The sequence below is a fragment of the Doryrhamphus excisus genome, linkage group LG11 (assembly GCF_037039965.1).
Source record: "Doryrhamphus excisus strain RoL-2023G ecotype Guam linkage group LG11, RoL_Dexc_Guam_v1.1, whole genome shotgun sequence".
Taxonomy (NCBI): Eukaryota; Metazoa; Chordata; class Actinopteri; order Syngnathiformes; family Syngnathidae; genus Doryrhamphus; species Doryrhamphus excisus.
Window position 1 is genome coordinate 3,581,386 of NC_136367.1, and position 16,750 is coordinate 3,598,135.

At 39.9% G+C, this 16,750-nt stretch overlaps 1 protein-coding gene across 3 annotated transcripts in view; it reads left to right on the forward strand.

The window, feature by feature from the left end:
* LOC131136925 (forkhead box protein N3-like) overlaps nucleotides 1–16,750 on the forward strand; it is a 90,106-nt gene that overhangs the window by 50,592 nt on the left and 22,764 nt on the right. For all 3 annotated transcript variants that reach the window (XM_078794520.1, XM_058085546.2, XM_058084695.2), the window contains one exon: nucleotides 10,694–10,848. In XM_078794520.1, the coding sequence (XP_078650646.1) occupies nucleotides 10,694–10,848 (155 nt within the window). The remainder of the gene's footprint in view (nucleotides 1–10,693; nucleotides 10,849–16,750) is intronic.

The following is a 16,750-nucleotide window of genomic DNA, read 5'->3' on the forward strand; positions in this document are numbered from 1 at the left end:
AACCTGTAATTAACTGCAGACCAGTTTTGGGATAGGTTCCAGCTACTGGTGACTCTGAATAAGATAAGCGCTACTGAAAATGGATGTTATGTTATGCAATGCAAGGCAATGCAATGCAATGCCTTAATACACTGTCTATGACGGGGGTGTCAACAGTGCGGCCGGGGGGGCCATTTACAGCCTGCAGCACATTCTAAAAATATCATTTAAGAAGAAATCTGAAGTAATTTTACAATTATAAAGGCAAAATATTAAGAGAAAACAATGTTTTTTTTATATTAAGTGGCAAAATAACATCATTTTGGTGGCATAAATTTGGAAGTCGTAATATTAGGACATGAATAAAGTTGTAATTTTTGAAAAATTAGTTGTGCAATGGTTATAAAGCTACGAGAATCTAAATATAAACAGAATAATAATAATACGAAGAAAATTGGAATATGTGGAAAATTAAAAAAAAAATAAAATAAATTTTGGGGGAAAAATGTTGAGAGGAAAAAAAATGATCTCAAAAGAAAAAAGTTTACATTTTTTTAGAATAAAATCATAATTTCATGAGGAAAAATAATGTATTATATTAATTAATTATGTAATTTTAATCAAGAAAAAATATGCAATTAATTAAAAGTTTATTCCCACTTTTTTAATGAACTTTTTCACACAATATTATGACTTCTAATAATAAATTTAATAAAAATTATATATTTTTCCTCATGAAATTATGATTTTATTCTCAAAAAATTGCAACTTTATTCTCTTAAGATCAATTTTTTTCTCTCAACATTTTCCCCCTAAAATTTATTTATTTTTTTTTATTTTCCACATATTCCAATTTTCTTTGTATAATTATTCTCATTATATTTTAATTCTCGTAGCATTATAACCATTGCACAACCCAATTTTTCAAAAATGACAACTTTATTCATTGTTTTGTTTATTTGTCCTAATATGACTTGCAACTTTATGCCACCAAAATCATGTTATTTTTCCACTTAATATTACAACATTGTTTTCTCTGAATATTTTGACTTTATAATTGTAAAATTACTTCAGATTTCTTATATGTTTTTGGAATGTGGGAGGAAACCGGAGTACCCGGAGAAAACCCACGCATGCACGGGGAGAACATGCAAACTCCACACAGAGATGGCCGAGGGTGGAATTGAACCCTGGTCTCCTAGCTGTGAGGTCTGCGCGCTAACCACTCGGCCAAGTTATATCTCCGAATCTTAACAAAAGTCGCCCTTTTTTATATTTAGTGCCAAGTTGGAGTCGAGTCATTTTTTTATTTGATTGACACCCACGCTGGATTGACAGGTAAAGTATATATGGAACTAGACTAGTGCATTGAGGATTGCGGTAGCAGAAGTATAATGTTACCGGCCAGGTCAGTGGCAGCAGGAGTATTTAATATCTCCCATTTTCAAGGGAGACCAGCCCCCAGAGCTTATATAACACAGGAAACAGATGTTGGCAACACACAACGCTCTCCCTCTCCCCGCCTTTCAATCCACTTTCTTCGCCTTTTGTTTCGACCCCCCCCCCCCCCCCCCCTCCACCCAATACAATAAGCACAGGCAAGTTACGGTGCGTTTGTTTCCTTAACCAGCCAGCTGTGTTGCTCGGTGTTTTGCCACATTATGTGTTTAAAAACCACTTTTTTTTTTCTTACCTCTTTAAGTGGCACAGATACATATAATTAAATCCTTTTAATTAAAGTGGGGGGTGTTGCAGAGACCGAAAAAAGTCTAATAAAAGTCGAATGCGGTGCTTCATGATTTTTTTTGGCATTGCTGCAGTGGGGTTATGATTTTGAGTTTGTGGATTATTTGTTGTGTAATCACGCTCGTCAGCTGCAAATACTAAAGCAACGGGATTTTTCCATGACACAGATGGGAGACAAATAAACTGCATGACATGTTCCCCAAAAAGTACTGCTCTTAAATCACAAACAGCAGATGCAACAAGAAAAAAAAAATATCCTTAGGAATTTTTAATGGGCTTGCCTGCGGCTTACCCTCCTGTGTGGGCGGGTTCCTAATAAAGCGGTCAACTTTGTTTGGCGATTACGTAACTATGGTTCTCTGAGAATGCTACTAAATATAAATAGGGTCCTTAACATGTCGGGGTTCTTCACACGGAACGGTATCAAGGGCGGTTCTTATTCCATTTGTTCGTCAATTACGACGCTATGATGACACAGAATGTTACACGCTATAAATAGCACACGACCCAATTTAATGATTTAATTTTGCATTTGAACATTCATCAGATTACAATTGAATGCATCACATAATCAGTTCACAGTTCCACATGTCTAAAATGTCCACATCTGGTACTTTTACAATCAATAACTGTTACATTTGTTCACTTCCTGCTTTCCATAATACAGTTTACTTTTACAATCAGTAAGTGTTACATTTGTTCACTTCCTGCTTTCCGTAATAGTTTACTTTTACAATCAGTAACTGTTACATTTGTTCACTTCCTGCTTTCATAATACAGTTTACTTTTACAGTCAGTAACTGTTACATTTGTTCACTTCCTGCTTTCCATAATACAGTTTACTTTTACAATCAGTAACTGTTACATTTGTTCACTTCCTGCTTTCCATAATACAGTTTACTTTTACAATCAATAGCTGTTTCATTTGTTCACTTCCTGCTTTCCATAATACAGTTTACTTTTACAATCAGTAACTGTTACATTTGTTCACTTCCTGCTTTCCGTAATAGTTTACTTTTACAATCAGTAACTGTTTCATTTGTTCACTTCCTGCTTTCCATAATACAGTTTACTTTTACAATCAGTAACTGTTTCATTTGTTCACTTCCTGCTTTCCATAATACAGTTTACTTTTACAGTCAGTAACTGTTACATTTGTTCACTTCCTGCTTTCCATAATACAGTTTACTTTTACAGTCAGTAACTGTTACATTTGTTCACTTCCTGCTTTCCGTAATAGTTTACTTTTACAATCAGTAACTGTTACATTTGTTCACTTCCTGCTTTCCATAATACAGTTTACTTTTACAATCAGTAACTTTTATTTGTTCACTTCCTGCTTTCCATAATATCGTAAGTACAAAGAATAATAGAATGGGCTGCGCTTTGTGGGCATGCCCATAATAAACGGAGTCAAGAAAGATAAATGAGCAATCTCAACTTTTCAGGATTATCAATTATGAAATATGATGCCTTTTTCTCAACTTCATGAATACATTTCGAAAAAATTCCATTTTCCCTCCTCCTGCCGGAGATGCTGCCTGTTGCCAAGGTGACCGCTATAACCCAGGTGTCAGACCCTTGCTTCCAGTCACGCCCTGTGATTGGACTATGTGACCAAGGGGGGCGGTTGAGGTCGACAGATCAGGCCTTATGATTGGCTGGCTGCTTGACAGAGGCTAACAGAGCTTCTGTAGTGAGCATTGATTTAATGGAGTGGCAGGCGGGCAGACAGTAGGCGCTCTCACACACACACACACACACACATATTTCTAAATATACAAACGGCTGGAGGTGCACAGGGAAATTTGGCCCGGTAGGGGGTCACCTAGGTGGTACTGAGCGTATGTGTGTGTAATATCATGCTCTCCAGGAGAGGCGTTGCTGGCAGTAATAGAAGCACTCTCAGGAGCAGACCATGCTGGGTAATATCACACTCCCCAGGGAGCTCGCCGTACACACTCTGCGAAAACACGCATGGCACATATGGCCTGTGTACCGCCACGCTGATTTGCAGTCTAATAATGCAAAGATTCCCAGAAAGCGGGACTCAAATGACCAGACTTAGCTGCTTTTGTGCATTCTAACAAGGTCACGCGAAGCAAGAGCACAGACCTCTGCCAAGGTTGAATCATCCGTCACCTGCAAAAATGAGTGAAGAGCTCAGGCTATGACATAATTACATTTTACAACCCTGAAGAAATACACCGAGAATTTGGAATGACCTTGACAAGACCATTAACTCCCAGTGAATTCAATCTTTTCAGGAAATACAACAGCTTAAATGGAAGTTTCATTTTTCCAATGGAATTGCATGTCCAGAACACATTTTTTGAGGGGAAATGGTTTATTATAATCTGACTTTTTTAGGTTGCGTGTTCAATTATCCCATTATAAAGGCACTGAATGTGAATGCAGGTTATTACAACCCTATATGTTACATTGCGGATCTGCCAGGGAATAAGAAGAGGTAGCAGGGGGGATGAATCTTGTCGCTATATTTAGGAAGTACTTGAATTGAAGTGACTCCACCTTAAAGGATGTTGTATTGAATGTGAATGCAGGTTATGGCAGGTTATGGCGTTGTAACCTGATCTGCCAGGGAATAAGAAAAGGGAGCAAGGGGGATGAATCTTGTCGTTATATTTAGGAAGCATTTGAATTGAAGTGACTCCACCTGAAAGGATTTTGTATTGGAATTGCATGTCCAGAATACATTTTTTGAGGGGAAATGGTTTATTATAATCTGACTTTTTTAGGTTACGTGTTCAATTATCCCATTATAAAGGCACTGAACGTGAATGCAGGTTATTACAACCCTATATGTTACATTGCGGATCTGCCAGGGAATAAGAAGAGGTAGCAGGGGGGATGAATCTTGTCGCTATATTTAGGAAGTACTTGAATTGAAGTGACTCCACCTTAAAGGATGTTGTATTGAATGTGAATGCAGGTTATGGCAGGTTATGGCGTTGTAACCTGATCTGCCAGGGAATAAGAAAAGGGAGCAAGGGGGATGAATCTTGTCGTTATATTTAGGAAGCATTTGAATTGAAGTGACTCCACCTGAAAGGATTTTGTATTGGAATTGCATGTCCAGAACACATTTTTTGAGGGGAAATGGTTTATTATAATCTGACTTTTTTAGGTTACGTGTTCAATTATCCCATTATAAAGGCACTGAATGTGAATGCAGGTTATTACAACCCTATATGTTACATTGCGGATCTGCCAGGGAATAAGAAGAGGTAGCAGGGGGGATGAATCTTGTCGCTATATTTAGAAAGTACTTGAATTGAAGTGACTCCACCTTAAAGGATGTTGTATTGAATGTGAATGCAGGTTATGGCGTTGTAACTTGATCTGCCAGGGAATAAGAAAATGTAGCAGGGGGGATCAATCTTGTCGCTACGTTGTCTTGGAATTGCAGGTCCAGAATACATTTTTCGAGGGGAAATGGTTTATTATAATCTGACTTTTTTAGGTTACGTGTTCAATTATCCCATTGTAAAGGCACTGAATGTGAATGCAGGTTATTACAACCCTATATGTTACATTGCGGATCTGCCAGGGAATAAGAAGAGGTAGCAGGGGGGATGAATCTTGTCGCTATATTTAGAAAGTACTTGAATTGAAGTGACTCCACCTTAAAGGATGTTGTATTGAATGTGAATGCAGGTTATGGCGTTGTAACTTGATCTGCCAGGGAATAAGAAAATGTAGCAGGGGGGATCAATCTTGTCGCTACGTTGTCTTGGAATTGCAGGTCCAGAACATATTTTTTGAGGGGAAATGATTTGTTTTAATCTGACTTTTTTTAGGTTACGTGTTCAAGTATTCCATTATAAAGGCACTGAATGTGAATGCAGGTTATTACAACTCTATACGTTACATGGCATTGTAACCTGATCTGCCTGGGAATAAGAAGAGGTAGCAGGGGGATCAGTCTTGTCACTATACGTATTTAGGAAGTATTTGAATTGAAATGACTCCCCCTGAAAGGATGTTGTATTGGAATTATAGGTCCAGAACACATTTTTTTAGGGGAAATGGTTTATTATAATCTGACTTTTTTTAGGTTACGTGTTCAATTATCCCATTATAAAGGCACTGAATGTGAATGCAGGTTATTGGTACAACTACGTTAGATGGCGTTGTAACCTGATCTGCCAAGGAATAAAAAGAGGTAGCAGGGGGGATGAATCTTGTCGTTATGACTCCACCTGAAAGGATGTTGTATTGGAACTACAGGTCAAGAATATATTTTTTGAGGGGAAATGGTTTATTATAATCTGATTTTTTTACAGTACATGTTCAATTATCCCATTATAAAGGCACTGAATGTGAATGCAGGTTATTACAACTATACATTAGATGGCATTGTAACCTGATCTGCCAGGGAATAAGAAGAGGTAGCAAGGGGGATCAATCTTGTGGCTATATTTAGGAAGTATTTGAATGGAAGTGACTCCACCTGAAAGGATGTTGTCTTGGAATTATAGGTCCAGATTATATTTTTTGAGGGGAAATGGTTTATTATAATCTGTCTTTTTTACGGTATGTGTTTACATAATTATCCCATTATAGAGGCACTGAATGTGAATGCAGGGTATTGGTACAACTCTATACGTTAGATGGCGTTGTAACCTGATCTGCCAGGGAATAAGAAAAGGTAGCAGGGGGGATGACTCTTGTCGCTATATTTAGGAAGTATTTGAATTGAAGTGACTCCCCCTGAAAGGATGTTGAATTGGAATTACAGGAAGTGGAATTAAAGTAATTGCAATTCAGAGAAGTTCCTTCTGAATAGTATATCAGCTATTCTTTGGTAGTGGTCAGATGTTTTTATCTACTACATTAGACACCTCCATACTATTATACACATTTTGTTCTCTTTTGTCCAGAGGAACCTGCGTACCTGCATGACACTTCATCTCCTTTCAGCTATCATATTTCCTCAAATTGCCACAAATGATCACCTAATAAATGTCTGCTATTTGTGCGTCTATATCAGATCAAGATAAAACTTGCTTTGTCATTACGGCCGTCTGACTCTGCATACTAATGGGGAATTTTGTCATGACATTCAACCTGTTTATTCCTGCCCGTTGTAATTTTATTCCTTTTATCACAATTTATGGTCTCATTAATGTCGGCATTCTCATTAAAGTGTAATGGGACCATCCTTGGAAGCATACCGACTTGGGTTGGGGCCGAGGCGACCCAGTATCGGTTTCAGGGTGACAAAACCAGCATAATTCTCACCGTTCTCAAATATCTTAATTTTTATTTTTCTGCACAAAATGAAATGAAAAATAAATAAACAAATCAAGAATAAAGAAAATCAATCAGTAATAAATAAATAAATATAATAACAACAATAAAACGGCAAATAATAAAAACTTAAAAAAACACATATAGTTGGTGGGTAGACAAATTATTTTTTCCAAATTAAAATGAACAAAGCATTATTAGAGCCCTGTAGACATGACAAAACACGACTATAGTCACATTTATACTTTTTTTATTTACAACATATTGCGCAACTGCAGGGTCTTGAGACACATGCTAACTCGCAAACTCGAGAGCTAGCGACCTAAACGGTAGCCTTCAAGTTATTTTCTTTAAACTTAAATAGCCAAAAACTTACCACTTCCACACGGATAGGGAGGATAACTATTAACAGTTATTTAACCTTTAACATGAACATTAATCAAACGTAATAATTTTTTTCTGGGTACATGATACCATACAGCATCCATATCAAACATTAAACTTTCATATCAAGGCGGGGGCCTCAAAGTAGTGTCCTGCGGGCCACATTTGGCCCGCGGGCCACGTGTTTGAGACCCCTGGTTTATATGTTCATTCATTCGGATTGGCACTTTTCTTTCGGAATGAGGCGTATACAAAGGTTCAATTCTTTCCGTTTGAGCAAATAAACCGAATGCAATCGGAATATTTGGGTCCATGTATACGTGGCTTTTAATGACTTGATGAATCAAAACAAGCGTCGCATTAACCGACAAAGAAAATAATCGATAGTTGCAAGCGAATATATGACGACGAGATACTAAAGAAGTAACTTATTCAAATACTAAACTGCAGTTTTGGGATATTTTTTTTTTCCAATTACTTCTGACACGCGGCTCTTGACATAGCTGACATTTTCCCTCTTAATAGATTCCTTCTAGTATTTGCTAACATAAAAAAAAAAAAATGTGAAGCCTGCAGCTATGACATCTCCCCAACCCATCGCCTGTATCTATCTCGTATCATACAGCACTACAAAGTGAGCTGAACATAAGGCAAGGCGCCTTTCATTTCAAATTTATTCCCCCCCCCCACACATCTTCCTGCCATACTTGGTCGCCGCCGTATATACAAAACCCGAGATTTTTGCCACATTCGGTTGACAAGGCAGATGAAAGCGCGGTGGGTAGCTGAGAGAGATGCAGACAGCCAAAGTATTTTTTCATGGCGACCTGTTTGAGATCCCTGTTCTCTATAATCTATACGCCGGTTTCAGTCAGATTGGGAGCGACAGATTCATTAGGATAGAGGAGGGGTTGCTTTTGATCTAAAAATACACTCTGTTGTGGCCTCTGAAGTGGGGAAAAAAAAAAAAAGTTCAAGAGTTTCCCGTTTTTTTTTTTTAATCAGAAAACACTTCAAAAAAAGGAGGTACACACTGGAAAATACTGAGTGAGGTGGCATTGATGAACTAATTCACCTTCCCCAAAGTTTTCTTTCCGTGTTGTTGTGGTTCTGTACTCTATTGGCAAACCTTGGAAGTGAAAATAGAAGAAATTATAGAGTTGGATGCCCATTTTGCTGGGGTGACTGAACTATTTTGAAGTGTGTCTGCGGACATTTTTGTTCATTTAGCCAGAAGAACATTTGTTAGGTCAGAGCTGGAGAGAAGGACTGCTGGCTCAACCGTTTCTGTTCTAGTTTGTCCCCACGAGGTGTTTGATGGGGTTGTGCATTGGCGAGCGGCCATAACTGGACATGTATGGACCTTGCACACAAAATTGGAAGACAAAAATCCTGCAAGGATGAATCAGTACCGTTCAAGGGGCAAATAAGAACCGACTGATTGATTCGATTATCGAATATGAAGGAATACACACTTTTTACATCGGTTACATTCTGGAAGTACCACCAAATTGCAAAAAAAAAAAAAAAATTTCTGGCAAACAGCTCAAGAATCGTCCCCTTACTCTCTTCGATTGCCTTTGTTCACTCACAACATAAACAAAGTATATATGCCGTACAAACACACTTATTAAAGTATCAAATATATAAGTACTGATGATCAATGAATGCCCAAGCTAGTGAGCTCATAGCCAAACAGACTTTTGCTTCTCATCGCTCAACTATGGTGTGTTCAAGGACCGCTTAACAAAAAGCAAAATTAAAAAAAAAATATCAGTGAAATATAAAAATTGTACCGCTTATCCTCAAAAGGATCATGGGGGGTGCTGGAGCCTATCCCAGCTGTCTTCTACACCCTGGACTGGTGGCCAGCCAATCACAGGGCATATATATATATATATTCAAACAACCATTCACACTCACATTCATACCTATGGACAATTTAGAGTCGCTAATTAACCTAGCATGTTTTTTTGGAATGTGGGAGGAAACCGGAGTACCCGGAGAAAACGCACACATGCGAATTCCACACAGAAATGGTTGAGGGTGGAATTGAACTCGGGTCTCTTAGCTGTGTGGCCTCTGCGCTAACCACTCACCATTTTTGGGTTGTTCGGTATAGTTGTTGAGATATTTCAGATCACACAAAGAACCTGGTCGCTTTTAAATTTTTTTTTTTTTTTTTTCTTTTATAGTCGGGAACTGATATTTTCCTGAAACTTCTACTGCTGATTACTTCAGAACGGAAAAAGGTTGAAACAAACTTTTTTTTCCTGATGCATCCTGATCCGTGACGCATGCACGGGGAGAACATGCAAACTCCACACAGAGATGGCCGAGGGTGGGATTGAACCAGGGTCTTCTCGCTGTGAGGTCTGCGGGTTAACCACTAGAACACCGTGCAGCCCCGCTTTTTTTTTAAGTTATAACTGGAAAACAAGGTCCCAAATTTTGGGTAGCTTTTCACAAAAAGCTGTTTTTTTTTCTTTATAGTCGGGAACTGATATTTTCCTGAAACTTCTACTGTTGATTACTTCAGAACGGAAAAAGGTTGAAACAAACTTTTTTTTTCCTGATGAAAGATAGTAGTCTAGTCTTTCTTGTGGTAGCTTCCATGTGTTTATACACAGAATACAATATTCAGTGTTCCTTGAAAGATCAGTCCATTCCATCCATCCATCCATTTTCCTCCGCTTATCCGGGTCCGGGTCGCGGGGGCAGCAGTCTCAGTCGGGAAGCCCAGACTTCCCGGTCCCCGACCACCTCCTCCAGCTCCACCGGGAAGACCCCAAGGTGTTCCCAGGCCAGATGTGAAACATAATCCCTCCAGCATGTCCTTGGTCTGGCCTGGGGAGGCGTCCAGGAGAAAAATAAGTCAAAATCATCGGTACTGAAAAATTGCTGAGATTGAATGATTTAAGATTCACGCTGGACATAATTTTTTTTTTTGCTCGACGGCTAGTGCTCTCAATTCTCGATTCTGTGGATCCGGGTTCCTGCTCAGCTGATTAGACTGCAAGGCTGGGTACATTCTGGACTGGTTGCCAGTCAATCACAGATCAGCCTGATACTTCTGTCTATTCAATGTAGTTCCCGAGGCTGCTTGACAGCAGTCATGTGTCGGTGTTTATAGTAATAATGCATGTGGATATTGTTTTTCCCATAACCTCGACCTTCAGCCAACCTAGCATTTCTTTGTGTACACATAGTTTATCCAATAAGAACAATCCAAAGCTTATTTAGGGACTTTGGACTTTGTTGTGTTTGAACTGAGCCTTGATACCGCATCCTATTGTTTGCTTTTTTTCAGAGCATAGGGAAAGGATCTTTGTGGTCAATAGACCCAGAATACAGACACAACCTGATCCAGGCGCTGAAGAAAACACCGTATCATCCGTACTCGACGGGATTGGCGACTACACCTTCCACGTCCCCGCCCACCTTGTCTCAGACGTTTCACCACAGGTAAGCCAGAATTTAACTACACCAGGGGTTGGGAACCGTTTTGGTTGATTGAGGCCTGCCATTTGTGGATTTTTTGTTTTTCTAGTTGGTGTAAATGCAGATTGGACGCATTTGAAGGAATCTCAACAGATTAGATTGGAGGTGCTTGAGAATGAATATTCCTTTTTCCGGTATCTGTACCTTTTCCAGTGTTTCCCACAACTAGGCAATACAAGGAAGGGCATATTTTAATTGGCTTGGAACAAATAACGGAATTGGAATAGCTTTTCTCTCATCCATTGCATATATGCTACTGATATAAGCTCATGCATAATGCAAGGTTTTGGGGAGTTGAACTGTATTTACGGCATCCTCCATAATAACGTTGCTTAAGCTCTGATTGGACGGTTGCTTCCTGGCCGATTGCTTAATTAATAAACCTAATAGATTTAAAGCTACATAGACTCCAGACAAAGTAAATTATTAACTTTGCTTCTTCCATCCACTTTTCCACGTCTTTCATCCGCTCTCTGTCGTCCCAGCTTCCTCCGGGCATCGAATAGCAATCCCGCCCCATCTTTCCTTAAATCTGTTTGCACGCTGTTTTCATGCAACAACACTCCCACTCCCTCTTTTCCTATCTCTCCCACATCCTCAGGCACATCACAGGCAAAAGCAGCGCTTGCCTTTTTTACCCCCCCCCCCTACCACATTCACATATTCTACCTCCACAGTATCTCCTTCCCTTTAGGGCCTCGGTCGTGTTTCCGCCCTGTTCCTTCCAGCAAGCTTTCTAACACTTTTCCCCTGATCTCTTAATTCATCCCATTGCTCTGTCCATCCTTATTTTGCCTCTTCAACAGCACCTAATGCACTTTTCCGCTTCTTTTAATAGATTAGATTAGATTAGATTCAACTTTATTCTTATTGCTCATGTCACTTGTACAGGGCAACAAAATGCAGTTAGCATCCAACCAGAAGTACAATTTTATAAGTACCTTAGTAGTAAGTAAATATATAACAGGCTATGACTGTAATACAGTGAGGATATGTACAGGGATATAAATGACTATAATATAGCTATTGTAGATTATACAGATTATAAACAGTATGCACAGTATGGATGTGACAATATATTCATTCATTCATTCATTTATTCATCGCACTTGCATTTAACACATGCTTATGTCACATGGGCATTTATTCATTTTCTATTGCTTTTCCTCACGAAGGGTTGTGGGGGGTGCTGGAGCCTATTCCAGCTGTCTTCGGGCGAGAGGCGGGGTATACACCCTGGACTGGTGGCCAGCCAATCACAGGGCACATATAGACAAACAACCATTCACACTCACATTCATACCTATGGACAATTTGGAGTTGCCAAATGTTTTTGGAATGTGGGAGGAAACCGGAGTACCCGGAGAAAACCCACGCATGCACGGGGAGAACATGCAAACTCCACACAGAAATGGTCGAGGGTGGAATTGAACTCGGGTCTCTTAGCTGTGTGGCCTGTGCGCTAACCACTCACCGTTTTTGGGTTGTTTATATATCGGTATAGTTGTTGAGATATTTCAGGTCACACAAAGAACCTGGTCGCTTTTAAATTTTGTTGTTTTTTTTTTCCTTTTATAGTCGGGAACTGATATTTTCCTGAAACTTTTACTGCTGATTACTTCAGAACGGAAAAAGGTTGAAACAAACTTTTTTTTTCCTGACGCATCCTGATCCGTGACGCATGCACGGGGAGAACATTCAAACTCCACACAGAGATGGCCGAGGGTGGAATTGAACTCAGGTCTCTTAGCTGTGTGGCCTGTGCGCTAACCACTCACCATTTTTGGGTTGTTTGTGTTGGTATAGTTATTGAGATATTTCAGGTCACACAAAAAACCTGGTCGCTTTTAAATTTTGTTTTGTTTTTTTTTTTCCTTTTATAGTCGGGAACTGATATTTTCCTGAAACTTTTACTGATGATTACTTCAGAACGGAAAAAAGTTGAAACAAACTTTTTTTTTCCTGATGCATCCTCATCCGTGATGCATGCACGGGGAGAACATTCAAACTCCACACAGAGATGGCCGAGGGTGGAATTGAACTCAGGTCTCTTAGCTGTGTGGCCTGTGCGCTAACCACTCACCATTTTTGGGTTGTTTATATATCGATATAGTTGTTGAGATATTTCAGGTCACACAAAGAACCTGGTCGCTTTTAAATTTGGGTTTTTTTTTTTTTCCTTTTATAGTCGGGAACTGATATTTTCCTGAAACTTTTACTGCTGATTACTTCAGAACGGAAAAAGGTTGAAACAAACTTTTTTTTTCCTGACGCATCCTGATCCGTGACGCATAAACAGTATGATCTATGAATGCAACAAGATATTACAGTAATATGTACAATAGTGCAATATGTACAGTAGTGCAATGAAGTGATGGGGGGGGGGCATAGATCAGCGGGTAATATCCTCCTGCTCATCCTCGAAGCATACATTATATCCTCAAGGGGCACCATTTTTTTTTTATTATTCCTTATTTCTTCATCATTCAATTAATCTTTGTCTTCATTCAGCTTCCTTCCTTCCTCGACCTCTCCACTCCTCCACTACGCGCTCTCAACTTTCTCAGTCCCTGGCTCTGCTTCACATCCCTGTGGATATGTCAAGGAGAGGTGCTATTAGTCCCTTTTCCCTCTCTCTCTCTTTTTGTCCGTTTTCCCGTGTTTCTCACCCCCCTTGGAATAAACCCCCCCCCGTGCTGTGCCACCCCTCCGTCGAGTCGATGTGGGCAAGTTGGTTCGCCGAGGTAGCGGACTGTGTAAGACAGAATAATTGCTTCACCATAAAATGTAAAAAAGTGTCATTTTGAACAATGAGGTATCGGGAAGTGGAACAAATTGGAGGCCGGATTGGGAACACCGGGGGAGAGTTGAAGGTGCTGTAAGGAGATGTTGGCATTGGGAGTCGGGGGGGTGTTGGGGGGGACGCGGTCATTTGCATGGTGACTCACAGTGGGAAATGAGACAGTGAGTGGGGACAGTTCATTTTGAGGTTAGAGAGGAGCTACTGGTCCCCTGTGACACAGCACCTGCCAAGAATGGTGTGTGTGTGTGTGTGTGCATGCCTGTATGTGTGTATTAGTCCTTTGATACCCTTTTGGTCAGGTCGCCTTTGTGTATCAAAGGTATATTTACACAATATCAACCTAGTAGAACTTTTTTTTTATCCCGATTACATACACCAATGTTTCCATTGAAGGCTGTTGTTCTGATCAATGAACCAAACACAAACAGTTAGTGGTTTGGACATTAGCCACGTATACATGGACCCAAATATTCCAATTGCATTCGGTTTATTTGCTCAAACGGAAAGAATCGAACCTTTGTATACACCTCATTCCGAAAGAAAAGAGCCAATCCGAATGAATATATAATGGGATTCCCAGGGATGGAATATTCCTTTCCCCAATCCGATTGAGGTATCTTGTACCCGCTCAAATCGGAAAGTTGTCAGACTGCGTTTTTCCTTGTGGTGTTTTTCAAGGGGTGCTGGAGCCTATCCCGGCTGTCTTTGGACAAGAGGCGGGGTACACCCTGGACTGGTAGCCAGCCAGCCAATCATAGGGCATATATATATATTCAAACAACCATTCACACTCACATTCATACTTATGGACAATTTGGAGTCGCTAATTAACCTAGCATGTTTTTGGAATGTGGGAGGAAACCGGAGTACTCGGAGAAAACCCACACATACACGGGGAGAACATGCAAGCTCCACACAGAAATGGTTGAGGGTGGAATTGAACTCGGGTCTCTTAGCTGTGTGGCCTGTGCACTAACCACTCACCATTTTTGGGTTGTTTGTATCGGTATAGTTGTTGAGATATTTCAGGTCACACAAAGAACCTGGTCGCTTTTAAATTTTGGGTTGGTTTTTTTTTTCCTTTTATAGTCGGGAACTGATATTTTCCTGAAACTTCTACTGCTGATTACTTCAGAACGGAAAAAGTTTGAAAAAAAATTCTTTTTTCCTGATGCATCCTGAGCCGTGACGCATGCTCGGGGAGAACATGCAAACTCCACACAGAGATGGCCGAGGGTGGAATTGAACTCATGTCTCTTAGCTGTGTGGCATGTGCGCTAACCACTCACCATTTTTGGGTTGTTTGTATCGGTATAGTATTATAGTAAATAGTATTTCAGGTCACACAAAGAACCTGGTCGCTTTTAAATTTTGGGTTTTTTTTTTTTTCCTTTTATAGTCGGGAACTGATATTTTCCTAAAACTTATACTGCTGATTACTTCAGAACGGAAAAAGGTTGAAACAAACTTTTTTTTCCTGATGCATCCTGATCCGTGACGCATGCACGGGGAGAACATGCAAACTCCACACAGAGATGGCCGAGGGTGGGATTGAACTCGGGTCTCTTAGCTGTGTGGCCTGTGCGCTAACCACTCACCATTTTTGGGTTGTTTGTATCGGTATAGTATTATAGTAAATAGTATTTCAGGTCACACAAAGAACCTGGTCGCTTTTAAAAAATTTTTTTTTTTTCCTTTTATAGTCGGGAACTGATATTTTCCTAAAACTTATACTGCTGATTACTTCAGAACGGAAAAAGTTTGAAACAAACTTTTTTTTTCCTGATGCATCCTGATCCGTGACGCATGCACGGGGAGAACATGCAAACTCCACACAGAGATGGCTGAGGGTGAAATTGAACCCGGGTTTTGTAGCTGTGAGGCCTGCGTGCTAACCACTTTTCCGCCGTGCAGCCCCGTTTTTTTTTAGTTAAAACTGGAAAACAAGTTTGGAAAAGTTAAAGTTCCTGTCAAAATGGGCCAAAAATACCGGAATATGCATGCCAGCCAACTTTTTTATCCAAAAGTGTATATTTGGGTAGAGAACATGATTTATGGTAATAATATGCCCCCCTCTAATGTGATGCAGAAGCTAATTATCTATGACACACTTTCAAAATCAGCCATTTATATTAATATTGTGCACATACTCACAAACGTGCACAACAATCTTTAGCATGAAACAAATAGAAATCTGAGAAATCGCACGTGAATTCCGGCAAAACTCAAACAGGGAAGCCCAGACTTCCCTCTCCTCACCCACTTTGTCCAGTTCCTCCCAACGGATCCTGGGGCACTCACAGGCCAGGTGAGAGCAGTTCTTCACCACAACGGGCCGATGCAGATTCCGCATCACTACAGATGCCGCATCATAATAATGATTAATTGTTTTGTGTTGCGTTAATCGAAAAAGACTTGATTTCCATTCATTTCCACACAAAAAGAGCTCCCTGTACATTGACAGGAAAACGTATTCTGTCGCTGTTGATTTCTCGATGCTTTTTGTCAGTGACTTGATCACCGCTGGAGGAATGTAGCAGTCATTAGTCCTTTAAGCATCAGCATCAAACACCGAAAAAGCTCAAGGAAAAAAAAAAAAAATCAGGCAAAAGCTGACCCAGTTTATATTAGCCTTTTGCTAACTTACATTTTTGCTCGTTATTTGTCTTCTCGGCAGCGGAGGAAAAAAAGCAGCACTTTTTGAGTCAGGACCAGAATGTTCTGTAGCAAGAAAATCTTTTGAAATAGCTTTTACCCAAACATGAAAGATTTTTAATAATACCTTTGACAGAATACGCTTGTTCAGGTCCATCAAGTAGGAACTGCATGGCTACAAGCACATTTAGCATGTAACAAATAGGGTGCATGCCAAGTGGTTTGCAGGCCTCACAGCTAGTAGACCCGAGTTCAATTCCACCCTCGGTCATCTCTGTGTGGAGTTTGCATGCTCTCCCCCGTGCATGCGCGGGTTTTCACACATTATGGGCAAAAATTTTTGTTCGTAAAATACAGCATAAGGGACATAGTTGCCAATGGTGATTAATCATGATTAATTAATACAAG